The following is a 25786-nucleotide window of genomic DNA, read 5'->3' as shown; positions in this document are numbered from 1 at the left end:
ACGTGATTTTAAGACTTTGTTTTTTGCACTAAGTTTCTGGTAGTATAATAAAACATATTGCAATAAATAAATTAATTTTAATAATCTTAAAAGATGAGGCCAGAGAGAGAGAGAACACGAGAGAGCGTGCACTTTAGGATTACAGGTAGATGCTGCTCTTTCCAGAGATCCTGAGTTTGGTTCCCAGGTCACATACATACAAATGTAACAACAGCTCCAGGAGGTCTGATACACTTTTCAGTCTCTGTAGCCAACTCTAGTTATTGTAAGGAGTCTCTCTCTCTCTCTCTCTCTCTCTCTCTCTCTCTCTCTCTCTCTCTCTCTCTCTCTCACACACACACACACACACACACACACACACACACACAAACCTTTCATCATCTCCATTAGACTTGAATATCTTGTTTCAGTTAAAGCCAATTCTCATTTCAAGAAAAAAAAAAAAACAGTTATTTATCTAAAGAGGAAATGTCCCTGCCTCTAATTTCTAATCTGCTGTATTGTTGGCTGACCACTTTGTATCCCGTAACACCATTTATCAATTAACCACTCGTGGTAATGGCTTGCCAATAAAAAAGAAACAGGAATCACTTAATATGAAAGAAAGACATAAAACAGGAGGAGGGGGATGCATGACTGAGCACTTTTCTAACCAATACCTGTTATAGAAGGAGTAAAACCAAGAAAAGAAAATCAGACCATGGTATGCAGCATTCTAGCAAATCTCTAATTCAGCATCCCAACCCAGAACACTAACAGGCAAATTTCACAGTAAGCTAAATCAGGTCTCCATCCACTCTTGCAGAAACTTCAGTCTCCTACAAATGCATCACCACCTATTTCAGAGATTTATGATCCTAAACCCTCCCTAGACTTGCCTCTTTAGTTTAAAACAAAATCCTCTTTTAAAAAATTGATTTTACCATATTAAAATATATTGAAAAGACCTGTGTAACAAATACAGGTCTCATAAATTGAACATATATACAATATCAAATAATACTTAATATGCTTTACTTTACATGTGATTGTTTCTGTACATGTTTATGTAAAATACATTTATAATCTTTGATAATTAGGTGCATATGAATACTGGCTTTGGATAAATTAAAATTATAGTCATATTTCAAAAGTAGCATAACTTTGTACCTTAATTTGCTGAATAAAAAAATAGTTGATCTCTTGGTAAATGTTCCCCAAATCCGCAAATATCTAGGATAGTTTTAACGTTTAATGCATAAAAAATGCTTAGACTGCCCAATTTGGAAAGATGACCACTGAAGCTGGAATTCATGTTTACATACTGTCTTTACAGTGGGGTTGCCAGCCCAGTATCTCCTTATCACTAATGATCTCTCTTTCTCTCTCTCTCTCTCTCTCTCTCTCTCTCTCTCTCTCTCTCTCTCTCTCTCTCTCTCTCTCTCTCTCTCTCTGTCTCTCTGTCTCTCTCTCCTTCCAGACTTCCAGACTTCTTTACTTCTCACTCTTCCTGCTTCTCCTCCACATTCCTTTTCATTCATCATAGTCAACTCTTCTGTTGTAACTGTGCTGAATATCTTTAATTTGTATATGACCTTAGACATCATGAACAGCATTTTTTTTGCACACGTTATTCTGGTTTCCACAGCTGACATTGTACTTAAGGACATACTTTCATTATTAATATTTCCATCAGCATTATAGACTGTGATAGTATATTAAGTCATTTTCATTTTTATGAAACAGAGTTGGAGGTAAATAAAGACATTGTCATAGTGCTTGAACTTGGGCATAAGACAAAGTTAGGTGCTCAAAAGTTAATAATACACACTCAGGGCCCTGTAGATGTGTTTCTTAAATAAGAGTTACAGAAAATAAGACATATGCATACAGGCTGATCAATGGCAGTCTAAGTTTTCTTTTTTACCAAGTACTTATGGGTTCCATATAGGAACCAGCTAGCAAATGAGAACTGTAGGTTTACAAATCTACTATAAGCACTAAGAAGTAACATATTCAAAGATGTTTTAGAAGCTACTGTAAGCAACTTTATGGTTACTACGAGATCTGTATTTGTGAATGTTTAGTGGAATGACCTCATATAATGTTGGTTAGGGTCTTGGACTACTTGGATGCAGTTACAATGACAATTTAAGATATGATTGGTCACTTCATTTTACCTTTTAAAGAAAGGAAGTTCATTGATTTCCATGAACATAAAAACTGTGTTGTGTAATAGGGCTTTTTATTTCTGTCTTCAACAGTGTTATGAGGAACACTCTGTGGAATGCAATGTACTGTATTTAAAGGGGTGTTCAAGGCATTACAGGACATCATATCTTTTCTTGAACAATCGTATTTTAGTGGTTTCTCCTCCACATTTTTCTGTACTATACTTCTCTCCTGCACTTCCTTAGTAGCCTTCTCTAGTATGCTTTCTACTTCTGTGTCACATAACATCTTTGTCACCGCCACCCTTCTTCAGTATCTCATTTTATCTTTCTTGGTCTCCTTTCTATTTTTACATGTGTACGTCCAAGCTAGGGTGCATATATGAAAAACAAAACACATGGTTTTCTATCTTTCTGAGTTTGGGTCACCTCCCTACTTCCATGATCCTGTCATTACTGGCAAATTCATTATTTTATTTTTTCAGCAATAAAAACTTTATTATATATACATAACACAATTCCTTTATCTATTAACCTGTTGATAGACATCTAGGATGACTATGATTGCTTATTATTGTGAGGAGGATAGCAATAAAAATGGATGCACAAGTATACTTTGCTGTACTTCACACACTGGGATAATATCCAAATTTTACAATGAACCATAAAATTTAAACATATAAAAAGAAACACTGCCAATTATCCAACAGGCTAGTTAAGCTAACGGGTATTTCTCAAACAAGAAACACATGAAGTATTTTAAAATTTCAAACATCCTCAGTTACAAATAAAGTACACATTAAATCTATTTGAAGTCATTGAAGGAGAGATATTCATTGAAGGATTCTGACATGAAGTAAGATACTGTCCAACAAGAAAAATTCTGTTGAAACAGTGGTCCTAAATAAATTAGTAAATTTAGTTGGATTAAGTTCCAAAAGAATTTGAAAAAAGGTAAAAATCAACTCATTTTGAGGTATTAAGGCAATAATTATGAACTAGAATGTAGACATTAGAATTGTAGAATGAAAATCATTATCTTGACATAAAGCAAATTTATTTTATATATTGCCAGTCTGTAAAAATGCAGCAAAAATCTTTTTAAGAGTAATATATGATAAATGTTCTGATTATACTGATATCTCAGCAAGCATCACATGTTATAGGACATAATAACTTCACTGTTAATAAATCAAGATGCATTGACCTAGTACTTGTAAGATGGCTCAGTGAGCAAGATTGATGATTTAAGATTTAACCCTTGGACATAAATTTTTGGAAGAAAGTACAAACTCCAGCAAGCTGTCTTCTGAATTGTACACACATTCACTAGAACATACATATTCACACATATTGATCTGTATTTCACCAAGAATCCCAACAGTCATGATACTTTTCTCTTTTTAAATATTTTTTTATTCTTTGAGAATTTTATATAATATACTCATATGACCCACTTTTTTCTCCATTTTCTGAATTAATTTTTATTGGATACTTTATTCACATTTCAGATGTCATCCCCTTTCCCCATTTCTCCCCACCTAGAACCTCCCTATTCCATCTCTCCTCCTTCTGCTTCTATGAGGATGTGCCCGACCCACCCACCCACTCCCACCTCCCCGCCCTCGATTTCCCCCACACTGGGTCATCTAGCCTTCACAGGACCAAGGACCTCCTCTCCCACCTATGCCAGACAAGGACATCCTCCCCTACATATACAGCTGGGGCTATGGGTCCCTCTTTATGTGCTCCCAGGCTGGTGGTTTGGACCCTAGGAGTTCTGGTTGGTTGGTATTGTCACTCTCTCTCCATGGGGCTGCAAACACCTTCAGCTTCTTTAGTCTTCTAACTCTCCATTGGGAACCTGATGATCAGTTCAATGTTTAGTTGTGAGCATCTGCCTCTGTATATGTCAGGCTCTGGCAGACCTCTAAGGAGACAGCTATATCAGGCTCCCGTCAGCATGCACTTCCTGGCATCTACATCAGCATCTGCCTTTGGTAACTGCACATGGGATGGATACCCAGGTAGAGCAATCTCCGGATGGTCCCTCCTTCAGGTTCTGTCCCACACTTTGTCTCCATATGTGCTCCCATGAGTAGTTTGTTATTCCTTTTAAGAAGGATCAAAGTGTCCACACTTTGATCTTTCTTGGGCTTCATGTAGTCTGTGAGTTGAATCTTGGGTATTGCGAGCTTTGGGGCTAATATCCACTTATCAGTGAGTAAATACCATGTGTGTTCTTTTGTGATTGGGTTACCTAACTCAGGATGATGTTTTCTAGTTCCATCCATTTGCTTAAGAATTTCTTGAATTCATTATTTTTAATAGCTGAGTAATACTCCATTGTGTAAATGTACCACATTTTCTGTATCTATTCCTGTGTTGAAGGGCATCTGGGTTCTTTCCAGCTTCTGACTATTATAAATAAGGCTGCTATGAACATAGTAGAGCATGTGTCTTTGTTATATGTTGGAGCATCTTCTGGGTATATGCCCAGGAGTGGTATAGCTAGGTCTTCAGGTAGTTCTATGTCCAATTTTCTGAGGAACTGCTAGACTGATTTCTAGAATGGTTGTATCAACTTGCAATCCCACCAATAATGGAGGAGTGTTTCTTTTTCTCCACATCCTCGCCAGCATCTACTGTCACCTGAGTTTTGATCTTAACCATTCTGACTGGTGTGAGGTGGAATCTCAGGGTTGTTTTGATTTGCATTTCCTGGATGACTAAGAATGTTGAACATTTCACCTACTGTAGCATCTCCCTGCCCATCCAACTTTGTCTGTTGTATTTTTTTTCCCATCACATAGTTTTTGCTCACCAAATGCTTTTGGTCGTTTGACTGACCCTGTAATAAAGTCAACCTATCAGGAATCATACATTTAAAGAAATGTACTCCTCTCAAAAGCAATAAATTGCCAGTAACTCTCCAGTGGACTGCCTCCCCCTTCCACATTGGAACTGTTTTCTGGCTTGAGCTTGCACAAGTTTTCTGCATGTCACCACAACTGCTATGAATTCATATGTTCAACTGCCTTATTGTATCCAGAAAATAATATTTCTTGGTAGTGATTTATGGCTCCTAGTGCTTATAGTCTTTTCAACCCTTCTTTTAGGTTATAAATTCTCTGTTGTCCCTGCAGTCTCTCATTCTCAGTAGTGATCAATAGTGAGTCTCTGGTTCAGTTCCAATCTACTGCAAGAAGATCTCAGATGATGGTTAAGAGGTGCACTATTTTGTGGATGATGGTTGAGAAATGCACTATGTGTATGGAGTAAGGCATTGAGAGTCTGTTTACTATATTAATGGATTTTCTCTTTCAATTATCTAGCCATTAAACCATATAGCAATGACAAATATGGTCTTTATCATATGGAACTAATCAGAAAATGTTTGGTTAATCCCCAAATATTTGTGCCACTATTTAATCAGGGGATGTATTTTATAAGGCCGGCCTTTATTGTAGTTCTCAGTTTCACAGCCAGGTAAAATTCATGATTACTTTTTTTTTCTTCTAGTAGCATGCATAATACCATCCAGCACTATGAAACCTAGCCAGTGCTGAAGAGCTTGTGCTTCAGTACCAGCTTCATGTTTTAATGCTTAAGTATCTGGAGTCTTCAGTAATCGAGTCTTACCATCAAATTCTGGAGACAAACCAAGAACAATGGCAATAGCCTGTAATATGGGGGATCTATGGGATCATATTGGTCAACAGTTACAATAGAGGAAATTGATTTTTGGTTATTGATCTTTTATTTCCTAGCGCATTGTCTAGATTTGGAGAGATTGAACACCTGTTATAGAGCAGCTCAGTTTAAACTCTTTCTCTATGTGTATATGTTAATAATTTAGAAAGCTTCTTTAGTAGTATGATTCAAATGGTCTTTTATCAAATCCCTTTAGTCTGCAATCTAGAATAGAGATAACTAGCATTTTAACTTTTTAAATTGGGTAGGAGCTAAGGATTGGTCCAGTACCTTATACACTCTAGCAGAGTGCTACACCGTTGGCCTATATTTTCTGCCATCAACAGTGTTTAATACTCTTAAATTCTTTCCTCTTCATTAGTCTTTTTTTCTCTACAGTGGGTAGAGAATAACACATCCTCAAAGGCATTATATCCATACTTGCATTAACATGAACAGTTTGAATATTCTTTTACTTAACATTTGATGTTTGCAAGAATTAAAATTTCATAATCTGCTATACTTAAGCCATAAGATTTTTGAGTTAAAATAGAAAGTTAATCAGTCTGAGATATGAACTTCATAAGTCTTTACCACTAAGACAGATGATCCTGCTGCATGCGTAATAGTTCTAAATTAAAGTAATTCTCCAAAAAAGAATAGCTGCTTAGCTTCCGAGATATTAGAACACTTTCTCAGATCACTCATCTGATGAAGAAATGCATTCTGAATACCATTTATCCTCTTTACCCTAACTTGACCACACAGTCATATGGTATACAAACTCAAATGTCAAGGCAGAATTCTATATCTGGATTTACATACAAATGGTCTTTTATATTCTTGTGTGATTCCCCAGTGTGTCATCTGGCAAGTCCAGGCTTGAGCTAAGTCCTTTTAGCTATCTGTGATCAACTGTCTTTCTATAATCTTCAAAATAATATTAGTGCCTTATGAGAGGGATTAAGCTTGCATATTTCTCAGTCATGTGTTGCATTTAGAATCTTGACCAAACACATCATCAGAGTCTGATTATTAGATAATTCCGAAGTTATTAATTTATAAGGTAAGTATTTAATGACTCATTTTCCATTTAATAAAAACAAGAAAAATTTCCTCTGAATGTTGATACAATGACCAATAGAATTCATTTTCTGTTCTTACAGAGTATACTTTCTACTTATATATGTTTTGATTTAAAGCCTTCATAATAACAAGAATCATTTTTCATATATATTTAATTACCTATTTTATTTACAATATAATCTTGTTTAAATTCATGACTTTTTTTTTTATCAAGTATTGTACTTAACATATAAATATCCCCAGGTGTAACTTACTCATTCTGTGTAGGTTATTCTGATGTCAACTTGACATACAAACTAGATCTATTTGAATAGAGAAAAATCTTAATTGACAAAATACTTCCATAAGATCTGCTCTAAGGCATTTTCTTAATTAGTGAATGGTCCAGCCCATTGTGAGTGGGTTGTTACATCCCTGTAATAGCTGTACTGGGTTCGATAATAAAGTAGGCTCAGCAAGCCAAGAGGAGCACACTAATAAGCAGCATCCCTCAATGGTCCCTGCATCCACTCCTGCCTTCATGTTCCTGTCCTGTTTGAGTTCTTGTTCTGATTTCCTTCGATGATGAACAGTGGTATTAAAATGTAAACCAAATAAACTCTTTTTCCCCAACTTCCATTTTGGTCATGATGTTTCATCATAGCAATAAAAATTCTAACTAAAATAGTTTTTATAATGTTACGCGTATGTTTATTTTGAGGGCTGACCACAATGGATAGCTAGTAGGATCCTCTTCTTTGGATAAGACTATTTTTCAACTTCAGTATTTCTTACTGTAGTTCTTTCTGTATGGTTGAGGCCTTGTGTGCTTTCTCTAGCACTTATGTTAGTATGTTGACTGTTATTTTTATTCAGGCCATGTTAAGGCACTCATATCAGTTCAAATTAATGGTTGTAGTTTCTGGTATTACTAGGAAACACAGTTTCAGAGCAAACTGTTTGTCTTATTCTTATAAACTCTTTTCTTGTCTTCTGCAATGTTCTCTGAACTTTGGGTGTAGGAGTTGTTTTGAAGTTGCATCCACAGAAATGGGCCCCATAACTCAGCATTTTGATTGGTTGTGATTTTCTTTATTGGTTCCTGTCTGTTTCAAAGAGAAGATTCCTTTATTAGAATTAAGGATTATACTTATCAATGGATAATTAGAGTATATTTATATATTATACTTCTTTAGGAAAATGGTCACCAGTTATAGGATCTTCTCCAGGATCCATGATGTCACTTGTCTGGAGTAGTTGGCTAGGTTTCTAGTACCAAGCATGTATCCTCCATAATGAATAACATTCAGGGTTGCAGAAGATGCCATGCAAACTTCTAAGGGAGGAAATCAAACAAATGTCCTATCTAGCTATGACATCAATGACCCACAGCAATGACAGTCATGACATAATAACCCTAAGAGTGCAATAGTGGCATTCTTAGTAGTAACCAGCAGCAATTTAATTGAACTTAAGAACCACCAAATAAGAAGGAGAGAATCCAAATACTTTTAACAACATTGTTTCATTGTGTGCATGTACTTGTGGGGTGTCTTATTTTGGTTTTATGAACTCAAGTCAATCACATTTTTAGGTCAGTTCTCTCATTCATAATGCAAGAAAAATAGGTTTTGTTATAGCTGACAAATAAATCGATATGAATATGATTTTTCTGTGCTTTCTCTAATTGTAAACTCTTATGAAATGTGTAGCAGGATATCTGATCATATTATTAACCACAGAATTGTGTTATGTCAAGTTCTCTGACCTTAGGACATACCTTTAATCCTCTGGCTTGATTATAGACCGCCCCCCATAAGAGTACATATCAAACAATGCAGGAAAAGTTAGTTTTCAGAAAGAAGCACCCACGTTTGAAAGCAATGTTTAATTGAGAGGCAGAAAAATGAATCAGAGGACGATTTAACAAAATAGAATATGGCCAATTCTCACAAGAAAGGAAAGAAAGAGAAGTTACTTAAGACAGAGCAGTGCAGAGAGCAAAAAAAGTTAGAGGCAGTTTTACTGGGGCAGTTTTATAAATACAAGTTTAAAAAGAAGACAAACTAGACACAGGTACTACAGAATAACCCAGAGAATGAGAAGAAGACAAAATATTAGAGCAGACTGCTAGAATCAGTTAGAGGCCAAGCATAGAAAAATGTCAGAGACCTAGAGAGAAGCCAGATTGAATCACTCAGCTTTCAGAGGAGTTTGAGCCAGAACAGCTGAGTTGACTAACCAGCTAAAGTTCAGAATGAACAAAGAACGGGTGAGGTTATTAAGCACCAAGTCTCACAGACTGAAAATGAATTTAGGCAGTAAGCCTTAAAGACAGCAATTACACAGATGAATAAAAGAAACATTTGCAAACATGTTTAGGTATTTGTATATTTAATGTGAGTTAGATTAATTAAGGTCAGTATTTTCCATTTTCTCAAAGTATGAATCCTGTCAATAAAATACATTAGCACTTGTAGCATCTTATTTATTAACTGGTTAAATAAAGCCTTCAACTTTAGATTTTAGTCATTTTGACATAGAGAAGATGGACTCTATAGAGAATTTTTAATCCATATTAATACTTGACATACTTTAAATGAGATAATCATTCACTAGCAACGGACAGTATCCTCATTGCTATAATAGTTAGGCCTACTGATACCAAAAATCCACAAAAGTAATAAATATATTCATAGAGCTTTGTCTCAGTTGTAGTCTTCTACATACACCACAGAATTTGTACCTTTTTTATTAAATATCTTTGTAGTTGTAATAAAAAAGGTTTATGTTTGCCTGAAGTGAAATAGAAATGCATCTTCAGTGGCTACATTTTGCTTCTTGTTTTATTCTCTGAAACTAGCTATCATTTAAATGCAGAGTCTTCATTTTTTGCTGCAAAAACAGATTTATGTTATTAACTACATGCCTAGCAGCAGAATTCAGGGCACTAATTTTCTAAGTTTATATCAGTATATTGACTCAAAGTGAATATTTAAGTGGTTCTGGGGAAAATATTATATTTGAATATGAAGAACTTTTAAGAAGCATTTCTTTGATAGAGACTATTAGATGCACACAGTTTACAAATTAAGCCAGTACAGATCCATGGAAAAACATGCCTGTGTACTAGCAATGACTGTAATTTATTTAGGTTCTGCAAACAAAGAAAAATATTTGCGATAAATAAAGTTTCTCTCACTTCTCTCCATTTTCAGACACTCTTTTCCTTAGAATGAAGTTCCTTTCCTACTTAAGATAGCTACTTGAACAAAATTAATTACGATCGCATACTGTAAAACATTAGGGAATAAATTTTGTAGATAACTTAATGAGAAACCATAGATTTATCATCTGTTTTTGTTTCTTTGTCGTATCTTTCTACCAATCTGTAATGAAAATATAATTCACTGTCTCATTTGTATATTTATCATTTATCTGACAATCCATTCTCAACGATTTAAAGGAATATTTTGTTTTGGGGAGTTCTATCATTTCAATTATGATTTATTATAGTCCGTTTCTCTGATTTTTACTCCTTCATCACAACCAAGTATTGAAAAGAAAATAAATTTCTGAATGTATTACACTTCCTATTAACATATATTTGTGGTTTGTTAGTAACAAAGAGGCAATAAATCAAGAGTTTAATAATCTTAATATTAAGGTAAGTAAAAGAGTAGCCACTTATTTCTTTTTTACTTTTTACTGATTTCTTGTGAATTTCATATTGTGTCCCCTAATTACACTAATCTTCCCGTTCCTTCATAACCACCCTCTGCCTTTACAATCTCTCCCCAAAAGAAAATAAAGAATAACAAGCAAACAAAAATATAATCACGAAAGCTGCGATGTATCTTAGTGTGTCCCATAGTATATACTTTTGTCCACACTTTTAAATGTTCATTATAATTGTTGACCTATTTTGTAGCCTTTGATTTCTGCTGCACTATCAATACTGGATCCTCACTGAGACTCCTCTCAGATATCCTATTGCTGCCCTGTGTCATGGAGATCCTGCAGGTTTGCATCTGCACAACTGGCATCCTCACACACTCCAGTTTTTCAGAGGTGGGGTAGATGTTGCAGGAGGCCAATTCAAAGCCCTAGATCTGGGTCTGGGTAGCTGCTGAGTTTGTCTGCATGCCAGCTTTCCCTCTCTCACACGCACACACCACCAGGGGGAGCTGTCCAACACTGCCAGCTAGCTCATCCAATGCCTCAGCCAACATGGGGCCATCTCTCCTGCCCTCTGGGCTGGCTCACATGCACCCACACCACCAAAGACTGCTCTACTTTACTGCCCAGAAGAAGTGCAGGCCAATTCTCTCAAGTTCTGCAGCTGACAAGGGGTGGAGCCAGCTCCCCTGCTCTCATGACCTTGGGGCCAGCTCTCCAACACTCACATTCTCAGAGCACAAACAATTATTTTCAATGGACAGAGAAAGCAGAAGAAAGTAAGCAAATTTGATGGTGAATATAGCATATACTATAAGTACTATTCACTTAAGAGACAAAGGTACAACCAAAACTCATTTCTAGCAGCTTCATTCTTCAGTGCCATTAAAATTCTTTTTTTTCTGTTCCCTATATTTGCATATGTAATATCATATATATATATATATATATATATATATATATATATGATATATAGTTATTTTTGTGCTTTCCATTTAATGGTATTTTTAAATTATTATTTATAGTTATTCAAGGAGCCATTTTCATGCATGTACATAGCATACTTTGGGCTTAGCAGCAATTTTTATTGGTTGCTCACTCTCTTTAATCTAGTCATCTTTGTAGCTGTTTCGGGTTTTGATGAATCTATGGTGTGATTTCCCTCCAGTTGATATACTAATTGGCAGTATGCTTTATAGACACTGGTATTTATGACTTCCCTTAGAAAGTATTAATTTTTCTAACTAGCATTCCACCAGTAAATTCTATTTTCAAAATAGACTATCTGCTTTTGTCTTAACATTAAATTTTATATCTTGATTAACATTTATATTTCTGTTCAGCTCTAAAGATTTCAAAATGAAAAAGCATAGATTTGAGTAATTCATGTTAGTACTTTGAATGTGTAGGTCAACTTCCCTGCATATTATCAGAACAGTCTTTGCCTAGAAAGGCCACTTGATTGCCTTATTCTATTCTCTGAGGAAAGAAAGCAATTTGAATCCTTAGCGACTCCCAGTTGCTTTGGGAATTATTTTTTCTTGTTCTAGGCTTCTAAGCCTAAAAAAGAACTCAGCTTTTTTTGGCCTACTTTATTCAGCTTGTTATGGAAAGAAAACATCACATGTGGGTGCAGATTTTTTAAAGGAACCTCCAGGTATAAGTGGACTAAGGATTGTTCAAAGTTCTGTATAATTTTTATTGCTTCTAGCAAATACAGACTTCAAATGGCACTGTGGAGAGATGATTAGTGGAGAAATAATTCTACATGAATGAAGGCTCTAATATAAACATGCATATTCTGGATAAATTTAACCCTGTGCTGTATGCATGTAGTAGATAAAATGGGTTATCTCTACTTAATTAAAAAACATACTGGTTTTTCTCCAGTGAAACATTTACATATCCACAAACTAGGTAATAGTAGAAAACCACTGGATGAAATAATGAAAGCTTTTATTAATTCTGCCATTAAGCTGGTCAATCCTGTCACGTGCTTGCTTTTATGTAATCAGTACTGAAATAATACACTTTTATTCCCTCATGCTGTGCTTGCATATTTGTTGTAATTGTGTAAACTTAGTATTTTATTAACTCTTTAACAATATCATTAAAGTGTGTTTGACCATATTTACACCCCCTCATTTTTACAGAGCACTAACAATGTAAAAGCAAGAGTTTACTTAACTATAATATAACTAGTATCTCAGCAAAGCATAATGCAAGCCTTGAATACTTTGCAGAGGAGAATATCCTCAAGCTGCATGTTTTTTTGTATCCTAAATGAATAGGAAAACAATTTCTTTTTGTCATATGACAGTTTCATCATTGGGCGTTTATTGTTTGGATTGAAAAATATATGTGTAAATGATATATGATGAATGAAAATTTCTTGCCCCAACTTTGCCAATGAAAATGTTGGTTGAAAAAATTTAGTTGTCTTGATAAGTTGTTTCAGAAAGAACATGTAAAGATCCATGCAACTGTTTTGAGAAGGCCATGTTAGATATAATAAGATGCAGTTGGTGTGTTCACAGGAAAACAAATGAGAATATGTGGAAGGAAACTTACCAAATTCATGGATCTCAGAGAGGAAACCACTGGGGGAAAAAAGAGAAGAGAAGAGAAGAGAAGAGAAGAGAGGAGAGGAGAGGAGAGGAGAGGAGAGGAGAGGGGAAGAGGGGAGGAGGGGAGGAGGGGAGGAGGGGAGGAGGGGAGGAGGGGAGGAGAGGAGGAGAAAAGAGGAGGGGAGGAGGAGAGGAGGAGAGGAGGAGAAGAGAAGAGAAGAGAAGAGAGGAGAGGAGAGGAGAGGAGAGGAGAGGAGGGGAGGAGGGGAGGAGGGGAGGAGAGGAGGAGAAAAGAGGAGGGGAGGAGGAGAGGAGGAGAAGAGAGGAGGGGAGGAAGAGAGGAGGAGAGGAGGAGAGGAGGAGAGGAGGAGAGGAGGAGAGGAGGAGAGGAGGAGAGGAGGAGAGGAGGAGAGGAGGAGAGGAGGAGAGGAGGAGAGGAGGAGAAGAGAAGAGAAGAGAAGAGAAGAGAAGAGAAGAGAAGAGAAGAGAAGAGAAGAGAAGAGAAGAGAAGAGAAAGAGAAGAAGAGAAAAACCAACATAGAACCTTTGGTTAGGCCTCTATACAGAGCAGTCTAAGTCAGAATCCTATAATGAGGTATCTTAGGGAAAGGCAAAACTTCTAAAACCCAAAACCAAGCAAACAATGGAAAATACTACCTTTTGTAAAACAAAACAAAAATGTATTAATAAATAATCATTGTGGGATTTGTTTTCATACTGTCTTTAATGCTTGATCACCAGGCTACGATGCTTTATAGTGAGGGAAATTGTTTTCTTGAATCCATGTATCAAACATTGTGTTTCTGTGAGCAAATGGCCCACCACAGAAAAATGTAGAGAGAAACATATTCATTGAACCAGCTTTAGAGATTTAACTTAAATCTCTGTTGGATCGGGATTGTTCAAGCCAAGACAATCAGGAAGTAAAACAACACAGTAATAGAAAACCAAAAACAGTGTACAACTTAGGGAAGAATCCCTTACTTCAAATAGGCCTGACCGGTATTTTACATTCTCCCAATAATGCTGTGACATTGTGCTTTTATCAAGAAATTAACTACTTACTAGGCAGAGTCCTCATGGCCTAAAACACTTGGGTTGTGCCTTCCAGGGCACACTAACAATGTGTTTTATTAACCCCTTAGGTGTTCCTTAATCCATTAATGTTAACAAGAGTAATCATCATACCATATGATGATAGGTAGGATTGGGAAATGTTCAGGGATGTGAATTTAGTATTCGTGGCTAGATGTGTAAAATATAGGGCAAAAACCCAGTCCTTTTTTCTCTGTAAGAATTATCCAACCTTTAAGAGTTCAACATACCCCCTTTCTAAACTCCTAACATTTTTAATATTTCTGTAAGAATTTCATGCAATATGTTTTGGTTATTTTCAAAACCCAACTCTTCCTACATAGTCACCTCTTCCCCACACTCCCAATGTTGTGCCTCTCTGTTTTTAACCCGTGAAATCAAATTGTGCTACCCAAATATTTTTAAAAGTGTTTTCTTTGCCTGATGTAAATATTGTCTCTGAAACATAAGGCTGAATAAGCTCATCCTTTCTAGTTCTTTCTGAACTCTGGCTGACTGGTTCAAGTCAGCTCTTCTGGCACAAACTCCTCACCATGCTGACTGATCCAATCTGGCTTCACTCAGCTTCTCACTCAATTGCTCAACTTGGCCTCAAACTAACTCTGGCAATGTGTTCTAATCTTCCTGCTCTGTCTTATTCTCTGGCTTTAACTACCTCTGCTGACTGGAAATAAACTGTATAAACTCAACTCCACTATATGGCACTGATTCTCCTGACTCCCCACTAACTCTCATAACTCAACTCCACTCAACTGAATTGACTGAACAAAACTGACTCCCTCTCCCTGCACCGCCCTCAATAGATTCCTGTGCTATTCTCATGCAGTTGGATGTCTCCCATCTCTGACTCATTCTATCAAACATTTCTCTGTACTTTGTCTGCCCCTATACTAGATTTCATTTTCAAATATGACTGCTTCCTTCTACAAATTAATTTTACCTTAAGGATATGTATTATGGGTGGTCTGTATTCCAGCCAGAGTAATTAAATGCATGTAGTACCTTTGCCAGAGTGTTGCTGGATTAAAATTTCTCTACAAATATTCTTGAAACTGTGGGTAATTTTCTAATTAGATTTTATTTATTTCTTAGGGAAGGCATGCAATGATTGTTCATACTACATCACTGACTTTCCCATAGTGTAGAACTTTGTTCACAAATGAAAGTAGTTGACCATCTATACTTGTAATAATTTCAGACTCCATCTCTTTATGTTAAAATATCCACATGTTCATCAATCAACTCCTAAAATACAAAGATAATTTAGCTAAATGCTTCATAACTGCATCTTGTATGGGAGAATACTTTATGATTTTACCATACCATATTAACATTACCAATTATTTAAATATATTCTATGTTGGGTCTATTTGAGGTGAACTAGATAGGTCATATACCCTAGGAGAAAACTCAGTGCTATTATTTGACTAGATGGTAATAGCACAAAACAGATTTCTAATTATATATATATATATATATATATATATATATATATATATATGTGCATATATATTAATACAGCTCTTAACTGTCACCAGAGATGCTTCTCTTTGTAGTAGATGATAATTAAAACAAGCACCTACAATAGAAAAAGCAAACTATAGATGCTCAGACATAAATAGGACATCCATATAAAAATATCCTCCTCTCAAGGCCCAGTGAGTACAATACTGTACAAGGCCCAGTACTGTACAATAGAGGCAGGAGAAAATAGAGTTCTCTGTACACAGCAGGGTAGCTACACTTACGAACTAAGTAACTGTAACAGCATACACAATCACAAAAGCTCAAGCCAGACTTAATCCCAGAATGAAGAGAGAATGAACTATTATTGTCAATTTATAAATGCTGAAAACTGGAGCCAGTTTTCTTTAAGAGTGTTGAAGGCTATGCAGATAATTGTGATCTGTGCTGCTGCCTGAAGCCATATCGATGTCCTTGGGCTATGATACCACCAGGAAGCAGATGAGACACACAGATGTTAGTAGCCTGTGCTGCCACTGAGGTCCTGCTGTATCCTGGGGCCATGTGATGTCTGTGGTCCATGTTAACACCAAAGGCCATATGGAAGTCCATGGTCTGTGCTATTGCCTAGAGTCATGTTGATGTCAATGGACTGGGCTGCCACTGGAGAGCACACTGAAGTCTGTGGTATATGCAGACTATAGATGCTATACCAGAGGCCAGATGAATGTCCACAGTCCATGCTGTTGCTAGATATAATGTGGAATTACATGCTCCATGCTCCTACTGATGATTGTAAAGGACAAGGAAGCATCTTCTGCAATGGTATCAATGACTGCAAACTCAGAGTAGAAAAAAAGAGACATAGAAGGCTTCTGTGACAAGTCCTACTTTCAGCCTTCTAACCCCCCAAAAGTAACAACCTAGACAGGAAGCCATTAAAGTGGACTCTTAAATATACTGATGAGGATGGCAAAGTGTATCTCTCCAAAATAGATGTCTCCTAGTGGGGATAAGAGTGAAAAAGGAATCATTTTTTTTTAAGGGATTAGCCATTGGGAGTTTAACCAGGCTCCAGGGACTATATGAATAATTTAAATTATATATTTGTAATCTTTTTTGGGAGGAGGCCTGAGGGATGGGGGTAAGCATGGGTAGATGGAACAAGAAAGGATAATTGGGGTACATTAGGTGAAACTCCCAAATAATCAATAAATATATAATATTCATATACATTATATATATCAAACACATTATATATATATATATATATATATATATATATATATATATATATATATATATATATATTGAGAGAGAGAGAGAGAGAGAGAGAGAGAGAGAGAGAGAGAGAGAAAGAGAGAGAAAGAGAGAGTTGCCTTTGGTAAGTTGACCATGCTCCAATCAAAGGCCACACATCCAAGAATATACAGACAGGACATATTGGAAGTTATGGGTAAAAAAAAAAAATACAGAGATTTAGAAGAGTAGGAAATGGTGGAGGGAGACTGGACACATGTTGAGGAGGGAATAAATATGATCAAAGTACCTTACATAAAATTATCAGATTATTAATATTAGAGATAAAAGCATTATCTGATTCAATGGAAAAAATGTGAATTTTTCAAACACAGTGCATCAATATGTATAAGATAGCAGGTGATTTTCTATATTGAATTTAAGAAATCTTGTAAAAAAAAGTGCTTTTTCTATCTTTATTAAAAATGTGAAATTGGAATTGACTTAGGTACCAGAACACACCAAAGAACTCTACTGCTAAATTTTATCTTCAACAATAGATAGTCTAGATATACAAAATACATTTAGTATTCAATGTCAGCAGATGCAAATTTTATTTCATATTTATGTATATCTCTTTTGAAAAGATTGAATTATGATTATTGTATAGTTGGATGACCTAAAAGTTAGTTTTCAAGTACTAAAATAATTGTGGCCTCTGAAAATTGTAGACCTAAAGTTAGCTAACGTGTGCGTGTGCAGAGCACAAACATCTTGTTTCTGAAGAGTTTTCAATAAAAAGTCATTATTTAAACAAATCTTCAAACATGTCATTTTATTACTACATGAAGGTAACTTTATAATAACCTGCGTGTCTAGGTACATATTTAAAGCAGTTCAACTCCTTATTACTATGAGGAAGAATGAGGCAGTCTCCAGGTTGCCAGTCATGTTTCATGTCACCTACTCCCAATTTCTCTACTGAGTGCCACAAAGTACTTCCCACACAAGCTTATCCCAGCCTCAATGTGAAGCATTGCATCTGTGGGCTACCAAAGCCATTGTGTGTTTAAAGCTTGTGAGAACTTTGTGGGATAATGGATAATAAGAATGCAGAGGATGGAGCCCTGTTTTATCTTCCTGAGGAAAGTTTGAAAATCACACAAATACATTATTTGGGCTTTACATGTTTTAAGTTAAGAAACTGTGGTTTTGCTTACCTGGAGCTGAAGAATCAGCTGTGAATAAAAAGAGACCAGAATCATTGAAGTAAAATCTTGGCTTTGCTGGGATCATTGCTGCTAGTCAGGTAGAGCTAAGAAATTAGTAGTTATTAAGAGGAGACAGGCATCATTGAGTTGAAATCATCTAAGAAGTGTTTTCTCAGGATCAACATATAGAAGCTGTGTTAAAGAAGTGGCCAAGATTGTACCTCTTCCTAACAGCTGAACTTGGAAGTGAAATACTCCAAAGTATGGATGGTAGTAGTTTCCAAGATATGAAGGGGTCATGGAGAATACGTGAAGCTTAGACCTGTGTTGCACAGCTGGAATCCCTGAAGAGAGTCCAGGAGATGCTGTTGAAGAAGGTGAAGACAAGTTGAAACAAGATATACCAGTGGAGAGGTCAGTGCCATGGGTTGGCTACAAAGAGCAGCAGAAGTGGTGGAGTGAAGCCAAGCTGTATTTACTACAGAGGCATGAGTCAGAGAAGTGACCAAAATCCTTTCAGGAGACCAAGAAGATCACGAGTGGATCCCAGACATTGGATATTTAATATTAACAATGTTGGAGTTTGATTTTGTTTTCTTTAGAGTGTGACTATGCTCTGGTTCTTGCCTCTTGAAATAACAAAGTATTTAATTTTATAGATGCCTACAGCTGAGAACATACAGTTGAGAGACTTTAGATTTTAAAAGATTTTTTTTATTTAAAAAGAGATTGAAATTTTAAAGTGTTTAACTTTAATACACTGTAGGACTTTAAAGTTTGAAAATATTTTATATTGTAAAATCAATATTAATGTGTAATCTTAGGGATTAACAAGAAGGGAAACGTTGTGGATTAACAGTGATGTGTTTGTGTCAAGTTAATCAAGGGTCAATCATGCTTTACAGTTCCATATCAAGTTGACACAAGGTTAAATCATCAAAGAGGAAGGATCTCAATTAAGAAAATGTTTTCATAAGATTGGGCTGATGAAAGCCTATGAGAAATTTTTTTAATTAGTGATTGATCAGAGAGCGCACAGCCTGTTGTGGGTGGCTTTACCCCTGGGCTTGTGGTCTTGGGTTCTATAAGGCTGAGCAAGCCATTAAACATCACTCTTCCATGGCATCAACATCAGCTCCTGGCTCTAGGTTTCTACCTTGCTTGAATTCCTGTCCTCACTGCCTTGGATAATGAATTCTTGTATGGAAATGTGACAGAAGTGAACCCTTTCCTCCCAAAGTAGTTTATGGTCATGGTGTTTTATCACAACAATAGTAACCCTAACAGATATCACCAAGTTCAGTACATATTAACTTGCCCTCATGAAGGCAGAGAAATTATCAGTGGCCACTTTTTCTCTTTTATTCCCCACTCCTCAGGGCATATGTAGATTATTCAAAATGTTGGTGCTGGCATAATGATAGTCGGGTTGGGTATTTGGTGGCATTTTTGCTTAATAGCTGTTGATTATAGAGTCAAACTGTACTCTCCTCCACTGGCTCGGCCTGCTTTTTTTGTAGAAAAAAGTACTATCAGCACACAATTGAATGGGCCCTCGCCCATCAATCACTAATTAAGAGAGCACTCTACATCCTGATCTTTTGGAGCCATTTTCCAAATTACGATTCCCTCCCTTCCAATGACTACAGCTTGTATAAAGTTGACAGATAACTAGCCAGTCAGAGGATATCCTTCTCTCTCACAGAATGACCAAAGAAACATTTAATTTCATACCGATTAATACATCTCACTTTGTGACAAATTACGATATAGAAACCACTGAGCACTTTTAATGGATCTGATGATTTTGATCAGATAATGTATGCTACTTTAAATTCTTTTAGTCAGCCAAAAAATATTTTTTAAATTTTTATTCAGTTTACATGATTGTGTCTTTGTATACATGTATGCACTAGAATTCAGATGCTTATGGAAGGATGAAAAGGGAGTCAGGTCACCTAGATATAGAGTTCGAAGTGGTTGGGAGCTGTCTGATGTGGATGGTGGGAACTAATTGTGGGTCTTCCAAGAGCAGTGGATGTTCTTGCTATGTTATCTCTTCATCTCTCTCCCCAGAATAGTCACAATTCCTTTAGATAACTTTAAAAACACATATGCCTTAAAAACAATCCTAGAAGCAAGTCATATTGCCCATTCTATTTTACAGTTGAGAAAACTGAGGATGTTAAAACTACTTTGTTCATGTGATTAATAAAAAGGGAAAGATCCCAGAAGAGTAGGTTGCATACTCTCAACCAAAGGCTCATGGTTAAAATGCTGCTTTGTTGCTTTTAGACAGTTGAGTTATATTGGTTCAACTCATTTTTCTTTTGCTAAAACACTCTTAAAGCAATTATGTCTTTTAACTTCTATGCTTTTATGACCATTTCATTCTTTTCCTTTTGTAGTGGGATGCCATTACTGAAATGGATGAACACAACAGGCCCATACATACATACCAGGTATGCAATGTCATGGAACCAAACCAGAACAACTGGCTTCGTACTAACTGGATCTCTCGTGACGCTGCACAGAAAATTTATGTGGAAATGAAGTTCACACTGAGGGATTGTAACAGCATTCCGTGGGTCTTAGGAACTTGTAAAGAAACGTTTAATCTGTATTATATAGAATCCGATGAATCCCATGGAACTAAATTCAAGCCAAGCCAATATATAAAGATCGACACAATTGCTGCTGATGAGAGTTTTACTCAGATGGATTTGGGTGATCGCATCCTTAAGCTCAACACTGAAATCCGTGAGGTGGGGCCTATAGAAAGGAAAGGATTTTATTTGGCTTTTCAAGATATTGGAGCATGCATTGCTCTGGTGTCAGTCCGTGTGTTCTACAAAAAATGCCCCTTCACTGTGCGGAACTTGGCTATGTTTCCTGATACCATCCCAAGGGTGGATTCTTCCTCTTTGGTTGAAGTGCGGGGTTCATGTGTGAAGAGTGCCGAGGAGCGAGATACACCTAAACTCTACTGTGGAGCTGATGGAGATTGGCTTGTTCCTCTTGGAAGGTGTATCTGCAGTACAGGCTACGAAGAGATCGAGGGTTCCTGCCACGGTAAGATGCAAAATTCAAATAATTTATCTTGTAATTTAAATTGCTTCTTAAAAAAATCGAGAACACTGACTGTGCTTCCTCATCGTGTGCTGTTGAAGAAATTTATTTCTATAACTATAAGAAAATGTTTCATATGTTGGTTTTTCTTTAATATGGAAACTGTATATTCTTTTCTATTGAAAGCTATGGGTTCTTGGATTTATATCATTTTTATAGAGGAAAACAACTCCAAGCTCTGTGGATTATTGACCTTTGCTAGTACTAAGTAAAATTTTCACCTAAGTCAGATTTTTAGTTTCGGTAAGGATTTTTGTAAATTGTAATTGTTAAGAAGTAATAATATTGCAAAATGCAATTTAAATTTAAAATTTTTTACTTTCTTATGATAATATGAAATAACTGTAAGGATGATTTTTTTTTCTTTCATATGAATCATCTTATGGAGTCTATTTTTAGAGGGAGCTTGAGACAGGGTTTTCTTCTTATAGCCCTGCCTGCCCTGGAACTCACTCTGTCGACCAGGCTGGCTTCAAACTCATAGAGATCCACCTACCTCTGCCTTCCAAGTACTGGGGTTAAAGGCATACATTACCAACACCCGTCTATGGAGACCTATTGATCAAATAAAAATATGCATTTAACATTTTACTTAGCTTTCATAAAGAACAGCTATTTAATTACATTTAAATTGAAATTTTGTATAATACAATATAGAGATAAAGGGATCTTGTATTTAGTGGTGTGCTACATATGTTCTACTCGCCGTGATAAGTTATTCATAGGAATTTTTTTCTATGAAATCTATACTTATACTACATTCATATTTGTGTAAAAAGATGAAAGGTTGAAAGGAAAAAGTTTCTCTTATATATGTACATATGTATATATCCATATTGTATATCCATAGCATATATATATATATATATATATATATATATATATATATGAATGTTCACAGGTTCAATCTGTGAGACACAAGGGTTGTTGCTTGTTGATTATTGCAAAGTTCACTAGAGCATTAAGTGTTAGTCATGTATATTATTGGAAAACATTAGTTGTGACTTGAGAAGTCTTGTATCTTTTGCATGAAGTATAAAAGAGCCTCTACAATTTAATAAGGACATTTTATTAAAATTAATATAACAAGATTATCCTGATAATGTTATTTCACTTATATCAAATTTTATAAGTGATTCTGAAGTTAGGGTGCTATAAATTTCTTTTTATTTTCCCTTAGAAAATAATGTACACGAACATTAATTCATATATATAGCTATTCAAAATTTAGGGGGATGCAAAAGAGCTCTGGATAAATATTTTACATCTAGGATTCTATATATTTTTAACTTAACATGCTTTTTATATGATATTTCATTTTTATAGATGACATACACTTCATGCATTGCTTAGCAGAGCTGGTTTTAAATAAATGATAAATAGCATCAATTTATTTTGAGATTACCTATTTGTGTTTAGTGTTGAAAGCTATAGTATACTTCAACTGGTTGTAGATACAAGAGGGGCTGTGTACTGTACAAAGACTCATCAGTTCTAATAATGGATTGAAAAGTGAGGAGAATTAACCTTGGATTTTATAGCCACACATCAGTAACTTCAAAAATCACTTGAAATATGCATAGAGTAGTAGTCGTAATCAATACCAAGTCCATGTAAAATTTCTAAATATATATATGGTTCCCATTATAAATAATAGTTATTTTCAAACAAGTGTGAAACATGGTAGATGTAAAGAAATATATAATGATATGCTTTCCTTTTTAAGCTTTCATTTGCTGGGCACTTTCTTATTGTTCCTTTCCTTCCTGCTATAAGAAGTCATATTATAGTTTATATTGTCTAACAACAGTATATATCACAGCCATACCGCTGAACTTTTCAAAGTAAGCAGCAACTTTTCAAATGTATATGAATAAACTTGTTTGTAAAATCATATTAATAAAATGTATACCTCAAATTATAGCTTGGCTATATATCTAGGGAGGGAAATATAAATGCTTTTCCTATAAATATATATATTTATATATATTTATATATAAATTTCTTTGAGACAAAGCAACACAAAACACATTAGCTGGACACATCATTGACTTAGTTTATTGCTGTAGCATATACACTTCAGATAGAAAAAGCAGAGTTCCTAAGCAACCACATGGATGCTTGACCAGAGATGGAGTGTTTAAGGCAGTCTTTTGTTCTCAGTACTATTCTCTAGGTGGCCTCCAAAGACTTCAGGAATTCACTTACATTTTCCTACAGCTTAGGAAAAGCAAACAAAAAAGAAAGAAGGTAAAAGGTTAAAAGGTTTTCATGTTTCATTAGTTTAAAACTGCAGAGAGGACATGTGAGGGAGTAAATGGATGGTACTCTATTGCAAGAGGACTACTGCTGTGCACTTCACTCCACGATCTGTTGCCTCTTGACTAATGTCCTTCCTTCATACACAAACCCATGCTCCCATTTTATGGCATCATGCTGACATCTAACAAAGTTTTATCCAAGCCTATTAGAGATGAAAGTGGCCATATGTGAAGTTCCCTCAATTTGAAAATTATATGTATTTTCAGATTTCATTTTTCACATGCAAAACACATGAACTTGAATACTTAAAAGTCTTTGATATTTTAAAAGGTAGAAAGTGAACATTAGTCTATTGTGATGATGAATTCATCTATATGTCAGCATGCCACAGAATAACGACTGATGGTATTCTCAGTAAACTCCAGCTCTGTGTCAGCATATTGGATCCAGCCACTAACACCCAAAGCTCCAGACTTTGAGTCAATCTCCTCTAAGTTCAGCCATTTTTACAGTTCTGTTAAGCTTTCCTGATTTGATCAACAATAAGAAATGCTTCTTCACTCCACCAAATCAATAAAGACTATCCTCACCAACCAATCTTCAGTTTGTTCATGAATTGTATTTTCTTGGGACCGATACCAATTTTCTTGCTGCTTTCCAATACCCTGCTACATCTCCTTCTTACCCCACCCTGTGTCCACAATCCATTGAATTACAAAGTAACCTGGTTATTATTTATTGTCAACTTAATCTAACTGAGATTAACTTTGAATCAGGAACCTCATTGAAGGAATCTCAGCAATTAACCTGGGTCCACTGCTATAGCACAATGTAATTATTGTTGATTGATATAAAGAGGTTTCAGCACACTGTAGAGGCACTATCACTTAGCAGAGAGTGTCATAATCTGTATAAAGAAGCTCACTGACCAAGCCTGCAGTCACTGTCCTTTCACAGTTTCTGGTTGACTTTCTACCATGACTTCTCTTAGCCATGTACTGGGCCTTGGAAGTAAAAGCCAAATAATCCCCTCCCTCCTTTCAGTTGACTTTTATAAAATGTTTTATCAAAGCAACAAAAAAGCAAACTGGGACACAAAGAAAATGTTATTACAGTTTTTGCTTGACGTCATGGCAGCCCCTTATATTTTCTAAATGTTTTAGTCCTTAGGTTAAAAGAGACAATTCACTCCAGCATTCAAAAGACCTCACGATCTGGCCTTCTTTTCCTTTTAAACCTTGACAAACTCTACCTGCTGTTCTGGCTCATTGTTTTTGAACAATGTGAGTGTTCCTCTGTCTCTCAATGTTTTCCATGCTATACCTAACAGCTGGGTTCCTTTATTGGTTGTTTTTTTTCAATCATGAAATTTCATTAATCTTTTCTGATCAAACATAATTGTTTGTATATGCTGGTTTTCACAAAATTACCCTCCTTTCTTTCTTTTGTGCTAGAGTTTGTAAGTGTTATGCATTTGTATGCTTCAGCAGGGCTTTAGATAAAAGACTTGTATTTAAAAATCGCCTGTGAAATATAAGTGTAAGAAAGGGATTTATTTCTGTGAGTGATCCTAAGGCTGTGAGAAAGGAATTCACTAAGACCAAAGACTATCCATATGCGTAAATGTTTCTTCTCATTATATCTTGGTGCTCTAGATCTGAATGTATTTGGAAAATACTGGTATCCTTTCTTTTACCATTGAGAGGGTGAAATTATCAGGAAAAAAGGCTTCCCCAATGATCACAGAAGAGTACCTACCATTATACTGAGAATAGAATCTCAGTTCTTCCTCCTCTTGGACTTTGAGAGGCAGTCTGTTTTCAAACTTTGCTTGAACAAACAAATTGGGGTCTCACTTAGAGAAAACATATAATAAGGTAACTTATAGAACTTCCACATGTGTGTCTCACTAGGGGACTCAGGGTCCCTCTTGCACATTTTTGGTCCTTGTGAATAATTTGAGAATGGGTTTGGATAAAGGAGGAGTGGATCTGAGGGAGGAAATGGGAGGTGGAGGGGAGGAACTTGGTGGAGAGGAGGAGGGGGAACTGCAATAGGGATGTAATATATGAGAGAAGAATAAATGTAAAAGGAAAAGAATGGACTTGGAAGGGAACTTTATACAAAGATGGAGTTTGAGAGCCTAAACAAAAGTCCATGCAAGCTTGGACAAATTAGTACCTGCCAAGAGGAAGGGGGTAGAAGGGCAAACATTAGCTTATTGTTTGTATTA

At 35.8% G+C, this 25786-nt stretch overlaps 1 protein-coding gene across 1 annotated transcript in view; it reads left to right on the top strand.

Annotated features, from left to right (window-relative positions):
* The window catches only part of Epha6 (EPH receptor A6), an 851223-nt gene that overhangs the window by 135584 nt on the left and 689853 nt on the right, over positions 1 to 25786 (top strand). The window contains exon 3 of the mRNA XM_034515065.2: positions 20571 to 21234. Within this exon, the coding sequence (XP_034370956.1) occupies positions 20571 to 21234 (664 nt within the window). The remainder of the gene's footprint in view (positions 1 to 20570; positions 21235 to 25786) is intronic.

The sequence above is a fragment of the Arvicanthis niloticus genome, chromosome 12, assembly GCF_011762505.2.
Source record: "Arvicanthis niloticus isolate mArvNil1 chromosome 12, mArvNil1.pat.X, whole genome shotgun sequence".
Classification (NCBI taxonomy): Eukaryota; Metazoa; Chordata; class Mammalia; order Rodentia; family Muridae; genus Arvicanthis; species Arvicanthis niloticus.
Note: the sequence above shows the minus strand (reverse complement) of the source record. Positions and strands in the feature narration are given on the sequence as shown.